Here is a 23,565-nt window from a genome sequence, read left to right on the forward strand (position 1 = left end):
TTGAGAGTATCACAATTATTTTTGCCAGAGCGATGACTGGAATTATCGTAAATTGGCAATCCCTATACTTCCATTTTTTATAAGGCCCTAATGATTAGATAAGCCCGTTCTCTATGCGTGTAAAGCCCTCTTTTTAAGCCACAGGACGAGCCATTATCGTGCGAATTGCATCTGATGAATTGATCCACCATTATTTTCTTAAACTCCTGCTATTTGAGAAGTGTTATTGCTTCATCTTGGATTGAGATTTCTGTGAGTTAAAAAAGGCATTAGAGAAAGGTTTGCTTCATGGGTGTATAAAAATTTTCCCATGTCAGTAACAAACTTAATTTATTTTACATTTCAGGATTGTCTTCTCTGTGTTGAGAATAGGATAGCCAAGGAGCGAATACTGATTCCAATCAGATTGCCTAATCTATTGGGTAAGTAGTTTCGAATACATTTATTCCATGCTTTTCTTTGAATTATCCATTACTGCATGATTGCCTTACTTTAAATGAGCATGCCTTTCAAGTGAAACATTTCGTCTTATACAATCGGCCAACAGAGTTTAAACGTCATGTACGTTAAGAATGGAGAGCAAGTATTTCTTTTGTCGTATCCATAAAAAAAGTTTTTCACCACAGTGTGCCTCACTTACTCCGCAGTTGCAGAACATTGTTCCAGAATTTATTTCAAATGTAATCCATCAATTTCTATTCCACGAGTCGTAGTGCTATCGCAAAATGATATGAACAAAATAACTTTTTAACGGCCTCAATCAGAGGTTAGCATTAGTCAGTTCTTATGATCTGATTATTTTTGGCTTTTGTATGGTATGCTGTTAAAATCTATAATATACTCTCATCTTACTATCGAGAATATCTAGCATATCATTTTTAAAACAGTGGGTGTTACTTTAAATGTTTTATTAAGGCCATATGTTACCGTAAAGATGGAGAAAATGTTGAAGATGCTGTCTCACTGATAATTTGTGCATAAAATGTATTTAATTATTCTGCAAATATTGCCAGAGAAAGTAAGTTTGAAAAATAAAATAAAGATAAAGTACGTCCTGAAAAGGCATAATTCCCAATTTTACTGTTTCATTTCTTCAGAGAAGCAGAAAAACAAAATTTTCCCATCAACCAAAACGAAACAGTACCAACTGAAATAATTAAATCTGAAAAATGGATTAGCATCAATTTCAAAGTGTGGCTGAACATGGAAAAGTCTTGCAAGCATGACATCTGAAGGCTTATTTCATTGTATGCAGTTATCATAATCCTAAATACCCTGAGAAAATTATGCTCAGTTTGAAAGTTAAAGATAGGATCTTCAGTGAGCTACTCTTCATGGTGAGGTGATAGGAGTATAATTCTGAAAGGGGATAAGACTATTTATACATCTCCATTACCATTGGGAGTGGTTCAATGAATGCTACACTGGGCTCTCAACGGGAGTACTCCAGAGCACTTGTCCACATATGATACTTTCGTTACTAGAATTTCTTTTTGGAGCGGTCAAGAGCGAAGTCAAAATGGTGGAATGGACAAGGGCGGGATAGCTGTATGATGAGATTGAGGAGATGGTGCGTTGAATATTAATGGTTTTGGTCGAATATAATTTGAATAAACTTCATTTCGAATGTCGTGGTTCCACAAAGTAAAACAAGAAACTTGGGACTACATTTCTCACACCTACTCCTGCATGCCTCTTCTTAAATAAACTCAATATCTTAGTAAAGTAAAAAGTGGGTACTCTACGTACTTGTAATATATTTACTAATTATGGCTAACGACTGTTATAAAACATTCATCCATTCCAATGTTTTTTTTATATCCTTCTCTTCTTCAGATTATAATTTTTGGCATGATTTGATGGTTGTAATAAGCACTTTAAATTTTTCCTTATAGTACATGTCCTTTTTAATAATTTTTTGTGGCCTTTTGTGCATAAAGGATGCTTCCACAGACATTTGAGTTTAATTTGTAGGAGATAGGAGAATGTCTATGGGGAGATAGTGCTTGCTATGTATTCATTAAATTCATAGTTAAATTAATATCCTACCTGTGAACGCCAGTGTCTTCTCGTATTTGGGATTATGAGCAACAAACAGAATTAAAGTACAAAATATTCTCTTTATTTCAATAGGAATGTTTTAAATATGATATTTTATGATTCATAATCAAACCAAAACAAACGCAATGATAACCATATTATAATTCTTGTCTATTTTTAAAGAATCTGGTGAGAACGTGCACCTGTACCCCTCCCCAAAATCTGGACTTTACTCACGTTGTCTGAGCATTATGAAACTAAAGAAATTTTACTCTTTAACTGGAGACAGAATTGTTCTTTTCTATCTAATTTTCTAGTAAAAATATTCAACGTGTAATGAGTGAAAGATGGTAAAGTTTTGCTCCAATATAATATATACAGTATGAAGTCACCTCTAACATCTGTATAGACTTCCTTTTTACTGAAGGAACTGGACGAAATCATGTATGTTAGCAGGGCCACGAGCGTGAACAATTTGAATTATAATTTATGCCATGATAACCAGGTAACTGAAATTTCCAACGATGTTAGTGGTATGATCCATTTTTGTTTTAATTCATGTACACCAAGGCACTGGCAATGAGAAATTTCCATATCAGATTAATAGGATATCAGAGGGAGATAAGAAGTGGATGGGAGGAGTATGTAAGGAAGATAAGCAGGGGTGGTGTGGGGTGATTGGGGCCCTCGGCTGGGGCTCAAGATCTTACCTCTTATCTTTTTAGCCGGGGGGCCTGCCTTCTAATATTTTCAAAATCCCAAATATGCACAGAAATGGATTTTGAAGCCATTCTGCCTTTAAAAATCTAGGTTAAAATAAAATCTTGTAACAAAAGTACTGTAAACAGTGAGAATTGCACAGCTTGTAAAATTCCATTATGTACATGGGCGGTTTTTCTCAACCTCCGATGCGTCATGATCAAAAGACGAAGTGATTGAATAAAAATAATTCCATTGCCAAACATTGAGCACACATGTGGTGTCCTTTCGACGTAATCGGCTCCGTGATTGAGTAATTGGTCGTGCCTCTAGACACGATGTACCATACCTTCTTCATAGGATGTTGCCACCAATGATTCCCAACGAATTTTACCTTCGTCCCGAAGCTCATTGCCCGTTTTAAAACACTACCGTCCTAGCCACGCAATTCTATATGTCAAATGGAATCTTTCAAAAGGAACTATTGTCCATTTTACAACATATTTAAAGGATATGCAGTCGATTCGGTAGTCCCATGGTTAAGTAAAGTAACATAATATAAGTGATGGTGTATACGGGGAAGACAGTTGAGATCTAAGATAATTTGCATTTCTTATAGGAGATAAGGTGATGAGGAGGAAAACCTGGTGCAAGCATGCTTTCAATGAATGGCACCATGGGGAATAAGACTGCGTTTCATTTGACAAAAGTAATATTATACTTGAATTGCCGTCCAGAAAGTAACCAAGCAATTATTGATAATTTTATGATGTATTTCCACCTATGCTGGCATTCGCCATTAAGAAGTTAATCAGGAACACTTTTTTCAATTTTAATACAAGAGGAAAGGCACACTTACGATTACTTACGATCTTACTTTAGGAAGGAATACACTTTTCCACAACATTTCACTGTGTATGATGCGTTTTGGCTCACAGTGTCATCATCTGGTACAAGAATTGTACATTAAATATTGAGGAAAAGTGTTACCGTCATCAATTAAATATTTCAATCTTCTACCATGTAGCACCTGCATCTATTAAATTTCTTCTATTGTTCTAATTCCTTTCTTTCTGTTTTCCTCTTTTTTCAGCTGCCTATTTTCCCATCTTATCATGTCACATCTTAGATTTTCGTGCATATCATCTCTAATTTCATTCTAACCTCACTTCCCTCATTATTACAGATTCCGTAATAAATGATCGTACTCCTGCTTGGTAGAAAACTGTCCCAACATTTTTAGCATAGATATATCTATTTTGGTCTCCAGCGGAATAGTTATATTCTCATAAAAATGATGGTTGTGAGTGATTGAATTTCAAAAATGCCATTCCAGATCATTTTCCTTTTCAATTTGCATTGCATAGTAACCGAGATATGTTTTCTTGAGTCGCGCTTAATCTTGTTGTTATGTTCCCACACTACTATAGACAAATTTTAAGATGATAATTTGATGTTTCTTCTTTTATGTTGCAGCCAATATTTAATCTTTTCAAACCAATGCTGAGATCGTGTGTTGCTCCTTCGTGACCATTGTCACCACGTCTGCTTCATACAGAAGTTGGCTGCTGAATCCAACACCCGCTCAAATAAATTATTTCTTTTTTCCCCAATCATGTCGAGCAACATTCCTACCAGCAATGCTGAGCAATTTGTTGAGGAGAGTCTCATTGCTGGATTGATGACTGGCTCATTGCTTCAGCATAAAGACTTGCTGAACATGTTGGAAGATGTAGATGTTCGTTATCCACGGCAAAGAACACTCTTGCACGTTGGGGTGGGAATTGGTAAGGCTGATTGGGTGCAGGAGTTGTTGGCAAGAGGGGCTGACATAGACATTACGGATGACAGTCAACAGAATGCTTTGTCTTCGGCTGAGGAGATGGTGCGGCAGTTCCCTGATGATGTAGAACGTTCAAAAGTTCTGGATTTGGTGACGTTGGTTCACAGGAGAGACCAAGTTATTTTGCGTCGTCTGGAGGCATCTTTGAGTAGGAGCACTGATCATGCGACACCCGTGGCGAGCCCAGAATGTGATATTGCGTCTCTCAAGTCCTCTGTGAACTCATTGAGGCGAGAGGCGATCTCTTGTGCGACAGCTGAGCTCATCTTTGGAAGAACTCAAGGCACAGGTGTGTGGCCGTGACACACTGTTGCGTTGCCTGGAAGAGGCCGTGACGTCAACAGCAGCGGATGTGATGTCAGTCAAGTTTGGATTTAGTGGGGAGGCATCTTTAAGTCAACCTACATCCGATCCGGCCGTAGCTAGGCAGGAGTGTGTGGACGCCATGATGCGAAAGACATTGATAGTGTATGGAAGTGGAGTTGATGGAATGCGTAGATTGTTTGAGAGACTGTATGATGAAGATGAATACACTGCTTGCATAATTAAATATTTGAGTGGGGATGATCAGGTGAAGGTGATTGTGGACTTTGAATCTAGGAACATTGGAAGGATGAAGGAGAAGGTTGTGCGATTGGATGGGACACAGGGGAATGGGAGTAAAATTTATACAATTTGTGATTTTGAGAGTGGGACTGTATATTTGGGTGCAAAGTATTGTTCTGGTAATAGGGAGAAAGACGTATGTGCTAGGTTAGCTTGGGCCTTATCACAATTATCTCTGAAATTAGTTTTTGATAATGAGGGGAAGCCATATAGCAAGGGAGATGTTGAACAAGAGCGTGAGTGGATGAGGGCTATAGAGGAGGTGGAGGAGAGGAGGAAGAGGGGAGAGGGATTAGATGGGTGTATCAAATATGCATTAAATGGGAAGACACTGAAGGCAAAGGTATGTTGGCTTGCTGCAGCTGTCCCTGGTATCATCACTTATGATGGATCCACAAGAGGAGGAGCTATTTTGCAGTGGCAAGCACCTCTCCGCTCCTCTCTCTATTCTAACAATGTGATGGGAACACTGCTAGCCAAGGCAAAGGTGGGTCTTATACCTATTTCTCATGCATTTATCATTTCATTATGGTCTTAATTAAAGCATTCAAATCATTATTCGAAGCTTTATTAGCAAATAAATCGTTAATTCATAAATTTAAATATCAAAACAGTTTTGAATAATAAAAGATTTGTTGGTAATTTAATTTTCCAAAGTTTCCCAAAAGTGGGCTACACATTGGAGATAAGTTTTGCATGTAGAGGTAAAATTAAGCTTCTTGTACATTGGATCCTCAATCATTCATTGGAAGTCAAACATTCTATTCTGAGACGTAGATTTCTTTTCAAAAGATAACGTGTGTTATAGCTCTGATATATTCTTATGTGTCATAACTTGAAGGTGACTATTCAAAACTATCATACTCTGGATAAATATGGAAGTTAAAGAAGTAAAATGAAAGGAAATTGAAGAGTGCCTATATTCAAATCGATATATATCAATTCAGTGGTTCATATGTGAATTCCAAACAACAGTGCAAGTCTTGCAACATTTTTCACTCATAAATAATTCTTCTGGAACATATGTTTGTTCGAAGATATTTAATAATTATTGCTTATAATTACTGCCATTGCATTTTTGTAAGTGGAGGTAACATTTTATCTCAATGTGAATATTTACCTAATATTGACATCATATTTTGTTTGTGATCGCATTATTTTTCATTCTATTAATTTATATTTTTCGTTTCAGAGATGAATTTGGCCTGGTAAACTTTGGAGATTGCGATGGAGCCAGACCTGAAGAGGAACATTCTGTTTAAATTCTTATATTTTATATAGCCTCTGTTTTTGTTGGGCTAACTTAATCACTCTTGTATTTTGTGCCATCATTTTGCATATCTTATGATTGTACTCAGTCAATTTATTTATTTCATGTTTTTTACATGGCACTTTTTCATTAGATTGGTGATCACATTTTTAGATGCATATTGTTATAATTTTGTGGACAAATAATTTAATCAGTCTTTTATTAGTTATGCTGTGGAGACGTTTGTATTTTTGATAAAAAATTTATTTACATCTCATGTATGCTATACGTATATGGACGGAACGTACCATTTTGGCTCTGCAATGTAATACCACATTTTATTTAGCTGAAAGCCACTGTGCCCAGAAATATATTTGTAACACGTGTACATGCTGCTCTTTTCTTATTATTAGAATTATATTTTGCCGGATGTGCTCATGTTTGTGTATCCCAATAGTGAACACTGTTTTGTTTTGGTTCATTGCTTTGGCCTTGTTTGACCCATGCACTTGAGAGATATTTTCATGTATTTTGCAACTATAATGATGTGGGCATAATATTGTGTAGTGCACTATATTCGTCAAAGATTATTTATTTGTCTAAAATCCGTCGTGCACATAGATCTATTTGCAATTTATGCTGCTCTTCCCTATTTGTTACAATAATATTTTTCTGTATATACTCTTGTTTGTTTAGCCCTTGGGTGAAGGTTTGTTTGTTTTGGTTCATTTCTCTTACCTTGTTTGACCCATGCACTTAAGAGGCATTTCCCTGTAGTTTGCAACTATATTGATGTGGGCGTAATATTGTGTACTGCACCTTATCCGTCAAAGATTATTTATTTCAATGATATGGTGGATAATTTAAATGTGATGTAAAATTTAATTTAGCATTTTTCAGTCATACTTTAAGAAAGGTTTAGATGAGATTTCTTTTGTTTCAATTTTTTACGTATTTGAAGACATTTGAGAAATGTCGTACTTGTGTAATTTAAAAAAGTTCTTAAATTCATTCTCTTATGTTTGTGACCTTATTCCATTTTCATGCGATTTGGTCGTTCTCAAATTTTCAATGGTGTTAGAGACGATCCTTGCCTTTATTCATTCATGCGCGCATACTTTTTCAACATTCACATATTCCTTGTATAATATTCTGTTGACTCGAAATAGTATGCATTTCCTTATTTCTTAGCAACACCAAATGTCTTCTAACTCTCACGATTGCAGAATTGGTTTTCAAGGAGTAAAGCAAATATAATGGTAAAACATTTTACTTCTTCACTTCTTATGAAATGTAGCTATTTTTGTTTCATGCCTTTGTGATGCCATTATCCTTTGGGATTCCTTGTAATTGCAGGGCCTATTGTTTTTGATGGCTGTTTATTCATCAAGTCTTTCATTGGACTGAACCCTAATCCAAGGAGGATTTGGGATTTCTGTATTATTTATTGTTTCACCATTTTACAGCATTTTCTATTTTTGGCATTATTGATAGTCACTTATTCATTTCCATAATTTTATTGTTTGATTAGCAATATCTGTTGTCTCTTTGCTACCTGGGGGGAACAGAAATTTGGTTTTAATAATGTATAGTTTTTTTTTCTAAAAGAATATGTGTCGGTAATATCATACTAAGAAATATTTACTTGGTGCTCTCAGGAATTTATTTTTTAGCATATTTCCTGAGGGATAATAATTATGCCTTTGCTACAATATGTCAGTTGGTACAGCCAGATTAGCCATCCAGATTTTGTAACTTGTTCCATTACGTGTGAATAGAATATAATTATTTCATTATCTCATCTGAAATAGTCTTATTATTTATGGATTTAAAAAAGATTTTATGATCATGTCTGGAGGTACAAATATAACATGTTAATTGCTTACTGATTATTACATGTAAATTTCAATGTAGGATAATGAACTCATATTTATGAGAAAAACTCTCTGAATTAAATATAATAATTCTCTGAATAAATCTCTGACTTATTCCCGTTCTTGTCTGTTGGTTTATCTCTGTAGTTGAATGGCAATACATATAGCCTCACTTGTGGTATTTCCTGTTTTCATATCTTTAGCGTTAAATTGTCTTTGCAATTATTTGTATTTTTTTAACATGCCCATATGTATTTTTTTAATATGATACAATAAATAACCAATATATTTATTTTTTCAATAATCATGCAGTTGTAGATGAATACCTGTTTTTGTACAATTGGCTAGTTTTATTGAGTGGTTCATATACTCATACTGAGTGGTTCATAATTTATTCTGTTGCAAAGCAATAGGGTGGTTTCCTTTTATTTTTTATTGCCTAATCGAAAGATTATTACTTCTAGAGTGCGCAATTCACGCTCTTAGATTTTCGAGTGACGTTATCTATTTTTTGCGATTAAATGAAAAGTGAAAAATTTCAGGCGCGCGAAAACGCGACGGCTAAGTAGGAATGATGGGAAAAGTCTGTGTGGCACATTTCTGGTTCCAGCTGTCGGTGTGTGAGGTGACCTTGGGGCGAGGCTCGAGTGCTGATACGATGCAGGCTGCTAGTAGGTAGTGAGTACCCTGCTAGCTGGTAGCGCTTGGCTTAAATAAGGATTATTACTACCTTATCAAACGAAGGAAACTTTCCAACCTTCGATAGTTTGTATAAATGAATTTTCTGAGATGTTTCCCTGAGCTCTGTGACTCATGTATGCATTGGTAATCTCAGAAGATAAAAAACCTCTGTCTTCTCGTGTATAAACTATGTCCCTGTGACGTCACATGGAGTAGAATCGCATGGGTGCCAATCTGGCCTTTTTCTAATGAAGTTTAAAATGACCATGGCCATTCGTCTAAACTGGGATTTCTAAAACCAAGTAATTTGTATATTATGGATACACTGATGGTGGGCAAGGAATCGCAATCAATGCATTTCGTTTTCTTTGAGGAATGAAACTAACCTATTCAAGGCACATTTGGTGAAATAGCATTTCATTGAATGTGATATGATAAAACGGAATTTTTTTATCTGTGCATCAAAATATTGTGAAGCTTTGTTCAATATTGCATATCATGCTTCATTCAGATAAAATAGAATCAGTCTGGCTTAAAGTTTCAGTTATTTCTTTTGGTTTGAAATCAGTACATATACCATATGGAAAATCAGATTCAATTATGATAATTTTCACTCTCGAAGTGCAGGGGGACTTCCTGATGTTCCCTTGCTATTTGTCGTAATGCTTTTTAGTGTTGTGCTTCATAGCCCATTCCATCCTTAACATTTGTTATCTAATCACTAATCAAAACTAATGCTAGTAATCAAATTTTTATCAATTCTGTATGTATAAGATTTAAATCCATTTTCAGAGTAAAAATCAAAACTATCGAGCATAACATATGATTATTGTAATGAGAAGATTATTTGGAATTCGTCACGTTCTCCCTTTATGCTTTTTATGCTGTTGATTACAGGCCTTCATATATTGCTAAGATGAAAGCCGGTGTCCCGATTGAAATTTTATTGGATTGAGGCGGATCTCTATTGCTTCCTTGATTGTGTGGCCCCAGTAACGTTGTGCGTGGCAAAGGGTTTTTGTATCTCTCCATCTAATGGCATGGTCTTCATTAATGCTGTGCTCCGCTACGGCCGACTTTTCTGGTTGCGCTAATCTGAAAAATCTTTGGTTTTCTTTAAGCCTCGTCTCAATCGTTCAGCCTTTCTCACCCTCATATATTTTACCACATTCACGAGGAATTCCATAAACCCCTGGTGTCTTCAGGCTGATCGGATCTTTCGCCCTCACCAAGTGGTGCCTGAACACTAGTCTGGGTGTATTTGAGCCAAAAGAGAATATTAATGTTGATTATTTTGGAGGAAGAAAAATTTTAGACCCATATTTCATGACTTTTAATTATTTAGTTTGTATTACCACTGTGCAAAAGTTAGGCCTGATGTTATAATTTTTTTCTATTTTTTGTCATCACTTATAACTGCCATGCCCGGATGTCTCGTATTCACCCAGACTATCAAATCCATTTGAAGCTTTTCTAATTTTCCATTGTATTCAATGTAAAAGTGTGTTTTATACTGATTTTTTGTCAAAATTTTACTGTATTTTTCTTTAACCTGTTTCCATTGAAATTCTTTGTAGGTACCTCCCAAACACATCAGAGGAAAAGTAATAGGTATTCACAAATTTGTGGAAGCTAGTTTCCATTGCACCATAGAGATTGTTGAACAACCAAAATTTAAATATTTTTCGTCAAATTAAATTTTCAACTACCCTCCCAAATGTTTTATAAACAATGTTAACCCTTAGGTGCACGCTAAGCGGGGATTTTGCCGCATTTTTAAATAATTCGAAATAGCGAGTTTACTGTGCATGGATCACATGTGGCACACTTTGATATTCTATAACTGTAATTTTCCCTCCACCAAGAACATATGTTTGCGTCAATGTGACGGCCAACTATTGCGTTAGAATCTTACAAAGTGAGAACGACGTAACTTCGGGTGAATTGCCGCTAGATGGCTTTCACACGATACTAAGATACTTCTGATAATCTGTCGTTACCGTGGAAACTCGGAAGCATAATCCTTTTTGCAACACTATGTTAATATGTTGTCTCGTTTTTTATATTTTTTGTAAGCATTTGCATTATAATTTCTTCCCTATTATTATTTGTAAAATTTATCTCAACCTCAAACCACAAGTCATAATTTAAAAATTTCTTCTTCATACTCAAATATGAATAACATTGGTGTAAAAATGCGTTATTTACACTTTACTAGTGACCGAGAAAATAAGTTATGCACGTTCTTCATAATGCATTATGCATTGGAGTTTAAAGGCGAAGAGTCGGCACTTGGCATACCTACCTGCGAGAGAAGAACATAATGCTCGAAAGGCATTATAACAAGATTTAGGAATCGTAACCTCCTTATGGACGTAAATTGTACTATGATTTTTATCGAATTGTGAACAAATTGAGCCGGTGGTGACTAATGTAGAGTATATGATATTCCAAGGACAGAACGTATTTATCACCCTGATGAGTTCTAACGAGTGCTTCAAGAGCTTGATAATGAAGATGAGAGGGAAGGGCAGGCCAAACGATATGGAGAATATTCTTTTGATTTCTCACATGAAAAAGAAGAAGAGGAAGAATGTATTTTAAGACGCATTACATTCCAGCTAGAGTAAGCAGTCTGATGATAATAATATTGTTAGCCGCCCACATAATTTCAACGTTTGTCTAGATCAACGGAAAACGGTGAAACGTTTTGGCTGAACTCTTAGATACAATTTGCAAACACCCAAACAAAAGCTAAATACATTATTGCTCGTGTTTCACCAGGGCCAGCATCATTTCCTAAGAATGCCGCAACCGAACTCGAATTGTTGCCGAAAACTTTACTGAACGTGATATAAAAAAATATCGAGAATACCAACTTTTACATTGAAGGAAAACTGTCATCTCATGTGTACTCGAGATTCAGAGGTTGCATCACTACTTCTCGTATATAAATAATATCTTTATTTGGAATTAAATACACTTTCTCTGTAAATAAAAGTTGGAAGGCAGATGCTAGAAAAGCTTGTTAAACAAATGGAAGAGGCCTGATGATTTGCAGAACAGCGCACAGTGGGCTAGAATCGAAAAAAGCTGGCCAAAACCTCAAAATCGATTTTTTTGAGCTAGGAAGTTGAAACTTCGCATACGTATTTTCGAATAAATTTTGCATACGTTTCCAGATTATTTATTCCCTGTGTTCTCGCGTTAACAATATATATTAGGTCAAATTTGAGCAAATTTAGCGAAAAACGACGACCACTCGATTTTTTCTGAAAATTGCTGATTTTATCCTCGTGCGGTGGTTTCATGAATAGTTTTATCGACAAAACTGTTATATCATATTAATTGGCACTTCTTTTGCTTTGATTTGAAGGGTTTTTTAAGATTTTTTTTCATCAATAACCATAGATATATTACAAAATGGCGGAGCCTGTTTTCAGCCCTTTTTTTATATAAACGTAGGAAAAAAGTAGACATTATCATCGAATTTCACTAAGTAACTTATATCATGTCGTTTTATCAAGCTTCTACATTGTGGATCTATAGTGAAACCTTGCACCAACTTGCAACCCCGAATTTGAAATCGTTTTTTCGAGCGTGCGGTCGACTCCGGTTCTGGCCCGCGGCGGCGTAGAGTACAGCGACGCGGCAAGCGCGTGGATCCAATATGGTCTCATTTACTTTTATATGTGGATAACAGATATAATAGTGATACAAAAGAATCACCAGAAAGAAAAATTAATTAATATTAATACGAATGACTCTTATTATGTAATCGCTGGGCAATGCAAGAGGTGAATTGCAAGGTTTCGTTTTTTCAGTGCATTCCATATAATACTACGGAGAATGGGCTTAAATCGGGTGCTTTAAGTAGGGAAACAGACTCTTTATTAACAAACTGTATAACAATAAAAAATAATATATTCCTTTAACGTGATGGAAAATGACTCAAGACAGTACTTGCTTTTACCGAAATATCAAGTACTGTCTTGGTGCTTGAATAGTACATTATTCTTATCCAGTAAGTTTATTTAGTTTATATCTTTGATTTAAAGCAATTAATAACTATTCCTTATGCAGCATAATGTACAAGTTGCTTTAGTTTAGCCACTGCAGGTGGATGTTAAGTCGTATGTTTTCAGGGTTGTAGCAACAGAAGGAAAAGGGGGAAACGATTGCAAAATTAAGATATAGTGACCATCCTCGGAGGCAAGGACCCTTGCCAAGTGGATAAAATGCAACCCCGAGTATTATGTGATGTCAGATTAAGAGGTCCTCTCACTAAGTAATTGTGTCCACGCAGTTCACTAAATTTCAGTACAAGGGTCTTCGAAAACCTAAAATTCCCTGGATATAATCTTAACACCAATTATGAGAGAGTGAAGTGAGCATACGATTCCATTTACGCGAGTGAAATTATTGTAGTAGAGGCTGTATGTGAAGTTTCCAAAAATGGTTTTCGACCATACCGCGTCTCTAATCACAACGTGCATTTCAACAGATTCAAGTCTCGCGTCGCATATAAAGTGCACTTTAATTTGCAAAAACGGCTTTGAAAGCAGTCAGGATATGCTCAATATGTGGAACGAGAGGATAACTCATGGTAATCACATGTTGGAACGAGAGCCTGTGTCTCATGAATACATTCTCGTGAGCACCCTTGTGCCTGCTTGTTTTGGCTAAAGATGCTCTTCGTTCGGTATAGCATGAAAAAGGTACGAGTATTCAAAAGTCATCACAATTATTCTAGATTTCCTCTCTAAATAGCCATCACTGACGCTTTAAATCCAATTATTATATGCCACCGACCGTACATAAGGTCTTCATTCACGGAGGTTACTTTGCAAAAGAGTCCATTCTTAATTGTGACAACTGTCAGGGGAAGCATTAGAGGCGCGCAATAAGGACGTGAGAAAGATCCGTGAACGGTTGGCTAGAAAAATAGCAGGAGTGGCCACAAATCAGGATTTATTCCATAGACAACTCCTAATGTCATGACTAATAACAAATATTACACCAATTAAACCGGAGGAAACGTACAGCTTGCCGAAAAATATAATGGATCTGTTTTCGAAAAAGGAAAACAATATTTGAGCTCAGATAGTGAAAGTGATGAGGACTCGTCCGATAGTGAATGAAAAACCGTAACTTTTTTATTGCTGAAAGTGCTAATTGCAATATGTTAGTTGGGAAAAGTGTGAGTTGTGTTTTTTATGTATTGTTTGCAAATTATTTCTAAGAAAAAACGATTTTTGTCAACAGCGCAGTTTATTAAGAATAAAGACGTTGATATATACGTGAGAGATTTAAATCCATACTTTAAATGGAGCATAAGGCAAAAGTTAAAATTAACGGTATTTCTTTGAAAGCATACATTATCCGATGTGAGTAATATGCCTTTCGAAACGTTTACAGCTAGCTGCAGTCCGTACCAAAAACAAGGTCGATGGTCTCCGCACTACAACAATACTATAAAACGACCGTTGTCAAGAGGCCTTTAAATATGTATGTGCGGTTAAGAAGTGGAGACCATTGATCATCGAGGGCTCTTGCCTCGAAATAGAGTTTGTTTTTAATAAGAGAGTCCGTTTCCCTACTTAAAGCACACGATTTAAGTCCATTCTCCGTAGTAGTACATGGAATGCACTAAAAAAGAAACCTTGCAGTGAACCTCTTGCAGTGCCCAGCGATTGCATAATAAGAGTCATTCGTATTAATATTAATTAATTTTTCTTTCTGGTGATTCTTTTGTATCACTATTATATCTGATATCCACATATAAAATTGAATGAGACCATATCGGATCCACGCGCTTGCCGCGTCGCCGTACTCTACGCCGCCGCGGGCCAGAACCGGAGTCGACCGCACGCTCGAAAAAACGATTTTAAATTCGGGGTTGCAAGTTGGTGCAAGGCTTCACTATGGATCCACAATGTAGAAGCTTGATAGAACGGCATGATATAAGTTACTTAGTGAAAGTCGATGATAATGTCTACTTTTTTCCTACGTTTATGTAAAAAAAGGGCTGAAAACAGGCTCCGCCATTTTGTTATATATCTATGGTTATGAAACAAAATCTTTAAAAACCCTTCCAATGAAAGCAAAAGAAGTGCCAATTAATATGATATAACAGTTTTGTCGATAAAACTATTCATGAAACCACCGCACGAGGATAAAATCGGCATTTTTCAGAAAAAATCGAGGGTCGTCGTTTTTCGCTAAATTTGCTCAAATTTGACCTAACATATATTGTTAACGCGAGAACACGGAATAAATAGTCTGGAAAGGTATGCACAATTTATTCGAGAATACTTATGCGAAGTTTCTACTTCCTAGCTCAAAAAAATCGATTTTGAGGTTTTGGCCAGCTTTTTTCGATTCTAGCCCACTGTGCAGCGTATATATTGGTTGCTGTCAATATTTGGTTGAAAAAAACAACGGTAAGGAAATAATTTGACCGTGGATTCGTGCTATGGTAGGGTAGGAGGGTCTTGACCAGTGGCTGGGAAAGGGACGGGTGCCCCGTTGAGCCTGAGTATCTAGGAGTTCATGGTTGAGCTGGGTCTCAAATCTGATGCCTTTTCTACGCTACATACTTACCTTAAGTGTCTTCACTTAAGTCTAATCTTAAGTCAGGTGCAGTAGCTACACTTCAGCTTTAAGTCAACTTCAGTGCCGTGATCTATATCGGGAAACAATTATGTTCACAGATGAAGATGTAGGAGATCAATAAGTGCTTCTGTGATCCTAAACCACGGATATCTGAGATAAACTTCCAAACCCCGTGAATTAACCATTTTGGATTCAGATGGGCAAAAGGAAAGACCAATTTCAGTCCCTGAGCAAACGCTTTTTGGCGAGAGGTGATGGAGCCAGAGGAATTTAGAATTGCGAAGCTTGACTTCTTGGAATGACATTTGCATAACGTAAACGAAAACACTTCGTCAAATTCCACTCATTTATTAAAACCATTGATGTTAAATCTAACCTTTAATTTCTCCAGGGATGCCGACTTAGAAAAAATATTTGGGGGGCCCAAATCGGGAATTTGTCCCAGGAAAATTTTATAAGTTTTCAAAGCATCGAAGTTTAAAGTTTTTAAAGCATTTTAGAAGTCATTTGATCAACATTTTAGAACCCTGATAACTCGAATTTCGATATCTGGACACTCGGGGGAAAACCGAGAAGCCTGACACATTTTTTCCTCACACCCAGAACTAATTTTTGAGGGGGCTCGTGCCCCCTCAGGCCCCATGGAGTCGGCGCCAATGAACTTCTACCACGTCCAGTTAACCCTTTTTAACCCAGAGCTACTTCTGGATGAAATCAAATTTCACGATTTTTCATTTTGAAAACTTGAAGCTTTTGCACTCAATCATAATTATCTTGGCAGCTAAACATTTCGTAATTAAAATTTACACCACAAAATAATTCGTAGTTTAGATATTTCCTTAATAGAGCTGAAAATGTGTATAATTTTGATGTTGCTTAGAAGCAACATTGGGTGTTAAATGGCCATATCTTATCCCCCTCGGTATCCCCAGGACTAAAATTGAAGCCCTATGCAATGGTTGCAATAGAAGTGTGTGGGATTTTACTAAGTGCATTAGTTTACGTTATTTTCGATTATGGAATCATGGAAACTTACCTGTTTCACCGGATCCTCTGCCGTCGTCTCAGTCTTAAAATTCCTTAAAGCGTTTCTAAGTTTTATAAAAACTAGTTTCACAGCGGGAAACAGGCATAGCATAAGTAGTTTTCACGGAAATAAAGCCAACAATAAGATGACAAATTCCGTAAAATAAATTCGTCTATTTAATAACCCCAACACTAGAAGTAAACTAACGAAATAGAACGCTCAATAACCACATCATGGAATACAGCACAACTTAGGACAGTACTAACTGGATGAGTCAGGGATAGGATGGGTATTATCATAGATCTTTTATACAGTAGATGGCGCTTTCCCCTAGCCCCTTACGGCCGGAGCGCGTAGCCAACATACCGCCCCCCTTTCGCTCTCGGAGTCACGTGGTTCGGGTAAAATTAATGGCGGCGTTTGAATTCTGTTGTGAATATCGTTCCCGCTCCGGTAAAAGACATGTTACTTTTACTTACAGCGCTAGGGAAGTACGTGTATATTTTGCTTTTTATTTTTATTTACGTTTTGCTGTATTATATATGAACCCGATAACAAAATTATTTGAATAGGAGTAATGTTTTTCGAAAAAATTCGCATAAATGTTGAGTTACAAAAAAAGTGACGCCGATTTGCGCAAATTTGGCTATTTGTGACAATAAATTAAAGTATTATAAAGATATTCGTGAAGAAATCAGCTGCAAATGTTTGCAAGTAAGCGAATAAAAGCGATTTATGTTCCTAGCCGTGGTAGACGTGAGCATCGACACGCTAGTATCAGCGCAGTGTAGGCACATGGTATATTGTGTCTCCCAATGTTTCATGGGCCAGAATCACGAAAATAAGAAGTTTAGCATTTTAAATACTTTTTAATAGTTTGCTATCATCCAAACTTTACCTGTGTGTGGACCAAGAAAAGAATTTCGGTCTTCGAGGTTAAGCGCAGTTGTGACGCTGGGAGAGGAGAAAAAATATTTTCTTCGATCGCTTCTCTGAACGACTTCAATCGCGTTTTGGTAATCTATTGAAGTAAATACGACAGGCTACATGCGCTGCTACTAGGGAAACCTACAACCGGCTTCCCTTTCTTTCCATCCGAAGTGGCAAGAGACCCGTTACCCGAACACGCGCCGGACCTTAGGTACGTGGGAAGGGGTCCTTAGTCGGGACATTCTACTATCTTATAACTTGGCGCACCACCCAACTTGAGTTTATTGCCTTCCTAGGGACGGTCTCACCCGCAAGTGAAGCTGCACGTTAACAGATGAGGTCTTTATCCTCCACCCGCCTCCTTTTGGACGGGTTGTATTGCAGGTCCGCCGCTAGTATGCTTTTTCGCACAAAATCTAAACATTTCACATTTCTCTTTACGGGGTCTAACCTTACCCCTACAAGTTATCCAGGGGAATACCCTGGCTAAAGATTTCTCCTCTTTTTAACCCCGTCCAAATATCGGTCGAAACATTTTCGTAACCTTCAGTTTCTCCTTTTCTGTCGATGTGAGCACATACCCATCACTAATTGAGAAGTCCTATTTTGGCTACAGTTTTAGTGATTTACAGTGATCTCCCAAAGATGTTAGTGATAACTAAGAAATTGCGACTTATTAGTTCCTGACAACCACAGAAATAAGGATTAATGAGCAGGTATACTGTTTCATTTATTACCGTTTCTAATTTCCGTTTTTTTAAATTGGTCGGAGACGAGGCACCACACTAATTTTTCATATTTTCCCTTCTATTTGATGTTTACACTTTGTAGAAAGAAGACTGTTGTGTAGATTTTTACAAATCTCTGTTTTTATTATTGACTGTCAAAAATGTCATGGACATTTGCGCGGCAAGAACTGCACGGAAAAATGCTGGAGAAAAAAGAGAAAACCATAGTTGCTCGAAAAAGGAATTTGAATGCATATCTAGAGGGCTGTTTCAGATTACACGGGGATGAGGATGCAAACCTTCAGCTTATTAATTTTTTGAACATGAAATTTTTTTATTCCGACAAGAGAAGATGGCGAGCTAGTTCGCGAGTAACTCGACAAAATCTATATGGAATGACCATTAAGTATTATATTTTTCGAATTTTGACCCTCCCTTTTAAATTGCATTTGAGCGAGGGTCAGGGGTTCACGTAGAGATCTCAAAATTTTCAGGTCTTATTTTCGATCGGTCCCACAACTTTTTTTCATTGGGCCAGATGGATTTGAAATAAAATCGATTTTTGCGATCCGCCCTACTGTATATGGATATTATTTCATTGCCTTACTTAATGGCGCCCATTAAGTTTCACAATGTAGCCTAGTCTCAAGTCTTCTGGCGAAATACCATTGGCGATATTAAATCTCAAGTTTGCCTATGTTCCAGTACCGCTCTGCGAAAGCCTGCAATTCTTCGTCATAGGAATCATTCTGTCTCGCATATTATTACCATGCTGAATATAAAAACCACTCCAACCTCCGTTTGATATGCGAGCATATCTCCTATCACAATTTCGTCATAATCCGTGGTGGTCAAGTAAATACTTTCGTGACGCTATTAACTTGATAGCCTATTCGTTTAGTTTATGAATATAAATTTATAGCGCCCAAGGCCCCGTGAAAATTCCTTCCCTCCTCCGCCTGGCTTTTAGACTTCAATCTTTGAAGTACATTAGACCGTTTCAACACTTGTTCACAGCTTCATGTTGTAAAACAGTATTAGTGGTAATGATGAAAGCCAAGCAGATATGAAGATCGAAGGATTCGTGGAGGACGCAGCTCGCCTACGGTGAAAGAACCCCTCTTATAGGACCCTGCCGCAAGATCCCGATTCCGCATGCTTGTATAAGAGAGACAATTAGACTATTCTCTCGGTCCGAGGCGAAGATCGTCTTCCCTCAGCCGGAGGCGATGAAGACGGACGGAGAGTTTGGAAATGGGAAGGGAGTGAAGGAAGGGAAAGAAGAGAAAGAACTAGAACGATCTTGAACGATGGAACTCTCGCCTCTTGCTCGCAACTCCGGGGCCGTCCGTCGGCTTCTTGAAAATTAAAACAGTCAATAGGATTCCCTCATATGTCGTAAGCCCTCTAGAATATACTTACTCTTTAGTTTACAACTCTCTCAATCAATCGTACATTATCATCAACTTGATATTTTCATAAATATTACATAGAAGCACTACATGAACTAACATCGATCAGAAAAACCAACATTAATAACCATACAATTAGAATTGATAGCACATAGAAAATTTTTCTTGAGACTAAATGCCTTAAACTGTTATCAAAAGTGTTGAGAAGCATGGTTTCCATTTAAATACGAACACTTTCCTACTATTCACTCCATCTACCAGTAAAAATAGCAGTTAAAGACATAAGAATGATTTATTCGATCCTTGAGGATAAAGTAGAGTCAAGTTACTAGAACATTGAGAAATTAGGTCACAGAAATAAATGAATATTATTGTATTATTTTAACATAATGAGGCAACTCTTTCATTTCAAACATGAGGTAATCGTAGTGATACCTAATGAACACTAATTAATTAGAATCCTAAGACTATGTTTTTAAATGACAGAAAACGTGAATCTACGGAGAGAAAGTGTTTTCACAATCAATGCAAGAATAAGGCTTCTTTCCTATGTACACGCATGTGTAAGACAAGGTTTCGTTTGGTAGTATAAGACTTTTCACATTCACCGCAGGAATAAGGTTTCTCCTTCGTATGAGTCCGAATGTGATAGACAAGCTGACTCCTTACAGAAAAAGACTTTTCACATTCACCGCAGGAATAAGGTTTCTCCTTTGTATGAATCCTCATGTGACGGAGAAGGTTGCTCCAGACAGAGAAAGATTATTCACATTCGTTACATGAAAAAGGTTTCTCCTTCGTATGAGTCCTAATGTGATAGACAAGGCTACTCTTTTGACAGAATGACTTTTCACATTCACCGCAGGAATAAGGTTTCTCCTTTGTATGAATCCACATGTGACGGAGAAGGTTGCTCCTATCAGAGAAAGACTGTTCACATTCGTTACATGAAAAAGGTTTCTCCTTCGTATGAATCCGAACGTGACGGACAAGGTTACTCTTTTGAGAAAAAGACTTTCTACATTCACCGCAGGAATAAGGTTTCTCCTTTGTGTGAATCCTCATGTGACAGACGAGGTTGCTCCTTAAAGAGAAAGACTTTCCACATTCATTGCAGGAGTACGGTCTCCTTGCTGTGTGTGGACTATCTCTCAATGATTTCCCATCTACAATGAAGCTTTTCCTAACGTCCCTCACATTTTTCTTCTTCTTTGTTACTCCAAAGTTTGCCTTAAGAAGCCTATTTCCTTTTTGTCTCACCCCTTGTCTTGAGATATCTTTTCCGATTGTTAAAGAAGCATCAATACCCAAATTGCCAGAACCAAAATAAATCTTGAGGTGCTCGATGAGATCATGTTTGGCACTGAATGCATCCCCACAGTTGAAGCAATGATAAGAATTGTCCTTTGATCTGGCACGCTTCCCAGGATTTTTAATCATGCTAGCACTTATCTCTTTCTTTTCTACCATGACTGCCTCGGGGCCACTCTTTCTACTGTCAGCGACCTTGAAAACCTTTTTGACCTTTTTGGTGTCTGGATTATCACTATCACTTGTTTCCTCAGCAACAGTCATTTTTGCTCTATCTACTCCGATTTTAGACACAACCCTGAATTTTGAATGAAACTTTCCATCACCAGGAATTGAGCACGAAGTTGTTTTATCAGCAAGCGGGGTACCACATTTTACAATGTCTTTATCCATCACTTTCCTTGAATTTGATGCTCTAATTTTTGGCTCATGGAGAACATGCAAAGCTGAGGCTCTTCCATGAGCTGGGAGATCTAGAAAAGAATTTCACTTTTAAAATAAGTAAAGTCAGAAATGTAATCTATGATTCGTTGACCTAATTTATAATACTCATTACACAGATATGAAAGTTGCAACTTCAACCAATCTTTTGGTTAATTGCCATACACATAACAAGTGTGGCAATTAATTTTTTATGGTAGTTTTCATACATTTCTTCACAAATTGAGCGGCCCTGCTGCTCAAAGAAATTCAGTTAGGTATTACGCACTAACCTCAAAATATCTACTCTAGAAAACAAGCCAGTGCACAATTCCAAGCAAAATGGTACTGGAGCATCCTAATGCAAAAATTTACCTAATAGTTAAATGTAAAATTACATACAAATTATTCAACTTCTCATATCCACCATCAATGAGGGTGATGCCCTGTACTTCATTGTACCACAATTAAAAATTTGGATGAAACAATATCCTTGAAATCTAAGCTAACAAGAATAAGTAAGCATGGCCTGGTCGCTTACTGTCTCTTCAGAACCAAAACTTCTGCACACAAGGAATTGAAATTGAGTTTTGCCTATTTTTAGCCAAATTATTTTTTTCTCCATACTTCACTTCCTCCATGAATGTGTTTGACCTAGTAAAGCACAGTTTCCATGAGCGCAACAAAGTGAATTGGATGGGGTATGTATCAAAGCAAAATTTTCCCATTATTTCGAAATTGAACCAAACCTTTTGTCCTCATTGCAACAAGCTCCATGTTAACTTTGTCTATTGATGCCACAGATGACGTGGGAGTTGTAATCTCATGCTTTGCATTCTTCACAAGTGATTTTTGGTAATTATTATCTATTAGCCAATCTTAAAGGCAAAATTGTTTTGTAAAGTACAGGGGAGTTTCCCTATGAATGCTCATGACTTCAAATATTGCTTTATTTCACTGAAACATGAAGAAAATTTTACTAGCAATTAGCCAAACTGATTAAATTAACCAGCAAAACTTTTAAAATAAACCAAAGACAGTATAGAAGGATGACAAATTCAGATTCTACATCCTTCACAAGTGGAGTGTCCAAAAACCTGGACTAAGAATTCAATTAAATTATGTTGTTATACAGGGTGGTATCCAGAAGTAGCAGGACTGATTTTTTTCCGCGCGGGCAGAAAGATTGAGGGGGTCTGCAAGATTGGATATTGTGGTGGGGAGTCTTGGGAACAATTTTAGACATGCGGCAGTCGCCTCCGTGCATTAGTTGAGAGTGGACAACTGTTTTAGTGACCTACTGTTTAGACGCGTCGTCGTTAGTTGCGATGGATAAAAATTTAGAGCAGCGGTACGCCATCAAGTTTTGCTGCAAAATTCGAAAATCCGCAACCGAAACCAAGAAAATGCTTACGCAGGCCTACAAGGATGATACCATGAGCCATTCCTCGATATTTGAGTGGCACAAGTTGTTTCGGGATGGCAGGGAGCTCGTCGAGGACGACCAACGCGCCGGGCGTCCGTCAACCTCGAAATCGAAAGTGAAATCGATGTTAATTGCATTTTTCGACCGTCATGGAATTGTCCATAAGGAGTTTCTACCTCCTGGAAATTCTGTTAACGCAAGATTTTATGCGGAAGTGCTGCGAAATCGGATCACACGCGTGCGACCAGACCTGTGGGGCATTGGAAGCTCCACCACGACAATGCACCGTGCCACGACGCGTGGATTGTGAGGGATATCCTGGCCAAATTCGGCGTTTCCACGTTGCCTCACCCCCCTTTACAGCCCTGATGTGGCACCACCGAACTTCTTCCTGTACCCCAGGATCAAGAGGCAGCTCAGGGGGTATCGTTTCGACTCGGTGGAAGCGGTCCAAGCGGCGACGACGAGGGCGCTGAACAGCATTCCGGAGGACGACTTCCAGAAGGCCTCCACGACGTGAAAGACTCGCTACCAGAAGTGTGTGGATGCCCAAAGGGCCGGTTTTGAAGAGTGTTGAGTCGGTATATCAAAATTTTAAATAAATTAATTATAAAAAAATCAGTCCTACTACTTCTGGATACCTGTAGTCCATTGCGAGTAGTCCTCTAATCACCCCCCATAAAGGGTTACATGTATAACCAATA

General features: G+C 37.4%; 2 protein-coding genes across 3 annotated transcripts in view; one reads left to right on the plus strand and one right to left on the minus strand.

Annotated features, from left to right (window-relative positions):
- The first annotated feature begins 345 nt into the window (after nucleotides 1-345).
- LOC124170320 lies at nucleotides 346-8,581 on the plus strand. 2 transcript variants are annotated; one of them, XM_046549029.1, is made up of 3 exons: nucleotides 346-422; nucleotides 4,216-5,675; nucleotides 6,381-8,581. In XM_046549029.1, the coding sequence occupies exons 2-3, from the start codon at nucleotides 4,938-4,940 to the stop codon at nucleotides 6,384-6,386; spliced, it is 744 nt and encodes a 247-aa protein (XP_046404985.1). In that variant the 5' UTR covers nucleotides 346-422; nucleotides 4,216-4,937; the 3' UTR covers nucleotides 6,387-8,581. The 2 variants fall into 2 exon arrangements, with proteins under 2 accessions (XP_046404985.1, XP_046404986.1); XM_046549030.1 differs by lacking the exon at nucleotides 346-422 and having other exon boundaries at nucleotides 3,327-5,675.
- Nucleotides 8,582-20,206: 11,625 nt separating this feature from the next.
- The window catches only part of LOC124170296 (zinc finger and SCAN domain-containing protein 2-like), a 32,964-nt gene continuing 29,605 nt past the window's right edge, over nucleotides 20,207-23,565 (minus strand). Inside the window, exon 8 of the mRNA XM_046549005.1 lies at nucleotides 20,207-21,488. Within this exon, the coding sequence (XP_046404961.1) occupies nucleotides 20,467-21,488 (1,022 nt within the window). The 3' untranslated portion in view covers nucleotides 20,207-20,466. The remainder of the gene's footprint in view (nucleotides 21,489-23,565) is intronic.

This window comes from Ischnura elegans, chromosome 13, assembly GCF_921293095.1.
Source record: "Ischnura elegans chromosome 13, ioIscEleg1.1, whole genome shotgun sequence".
In the NCBI taxonomy this organism is placed as follows: Eukaryota; Metazoa; Arthropoda; class Insecta; order Odonata; family Coenagrionidae; genus Ischnura; species Ischnura elegans.

What these genes read in the sequence shown, in the direction of transcription:
- LOC124170320 (XM_046549029.1), top strand. Translation starts at nt 4,938, where the DNA reads ATGTCAGTCAAGTTTGGATTTAGTGGGGAGGCATCTTTAAGTCAACCT.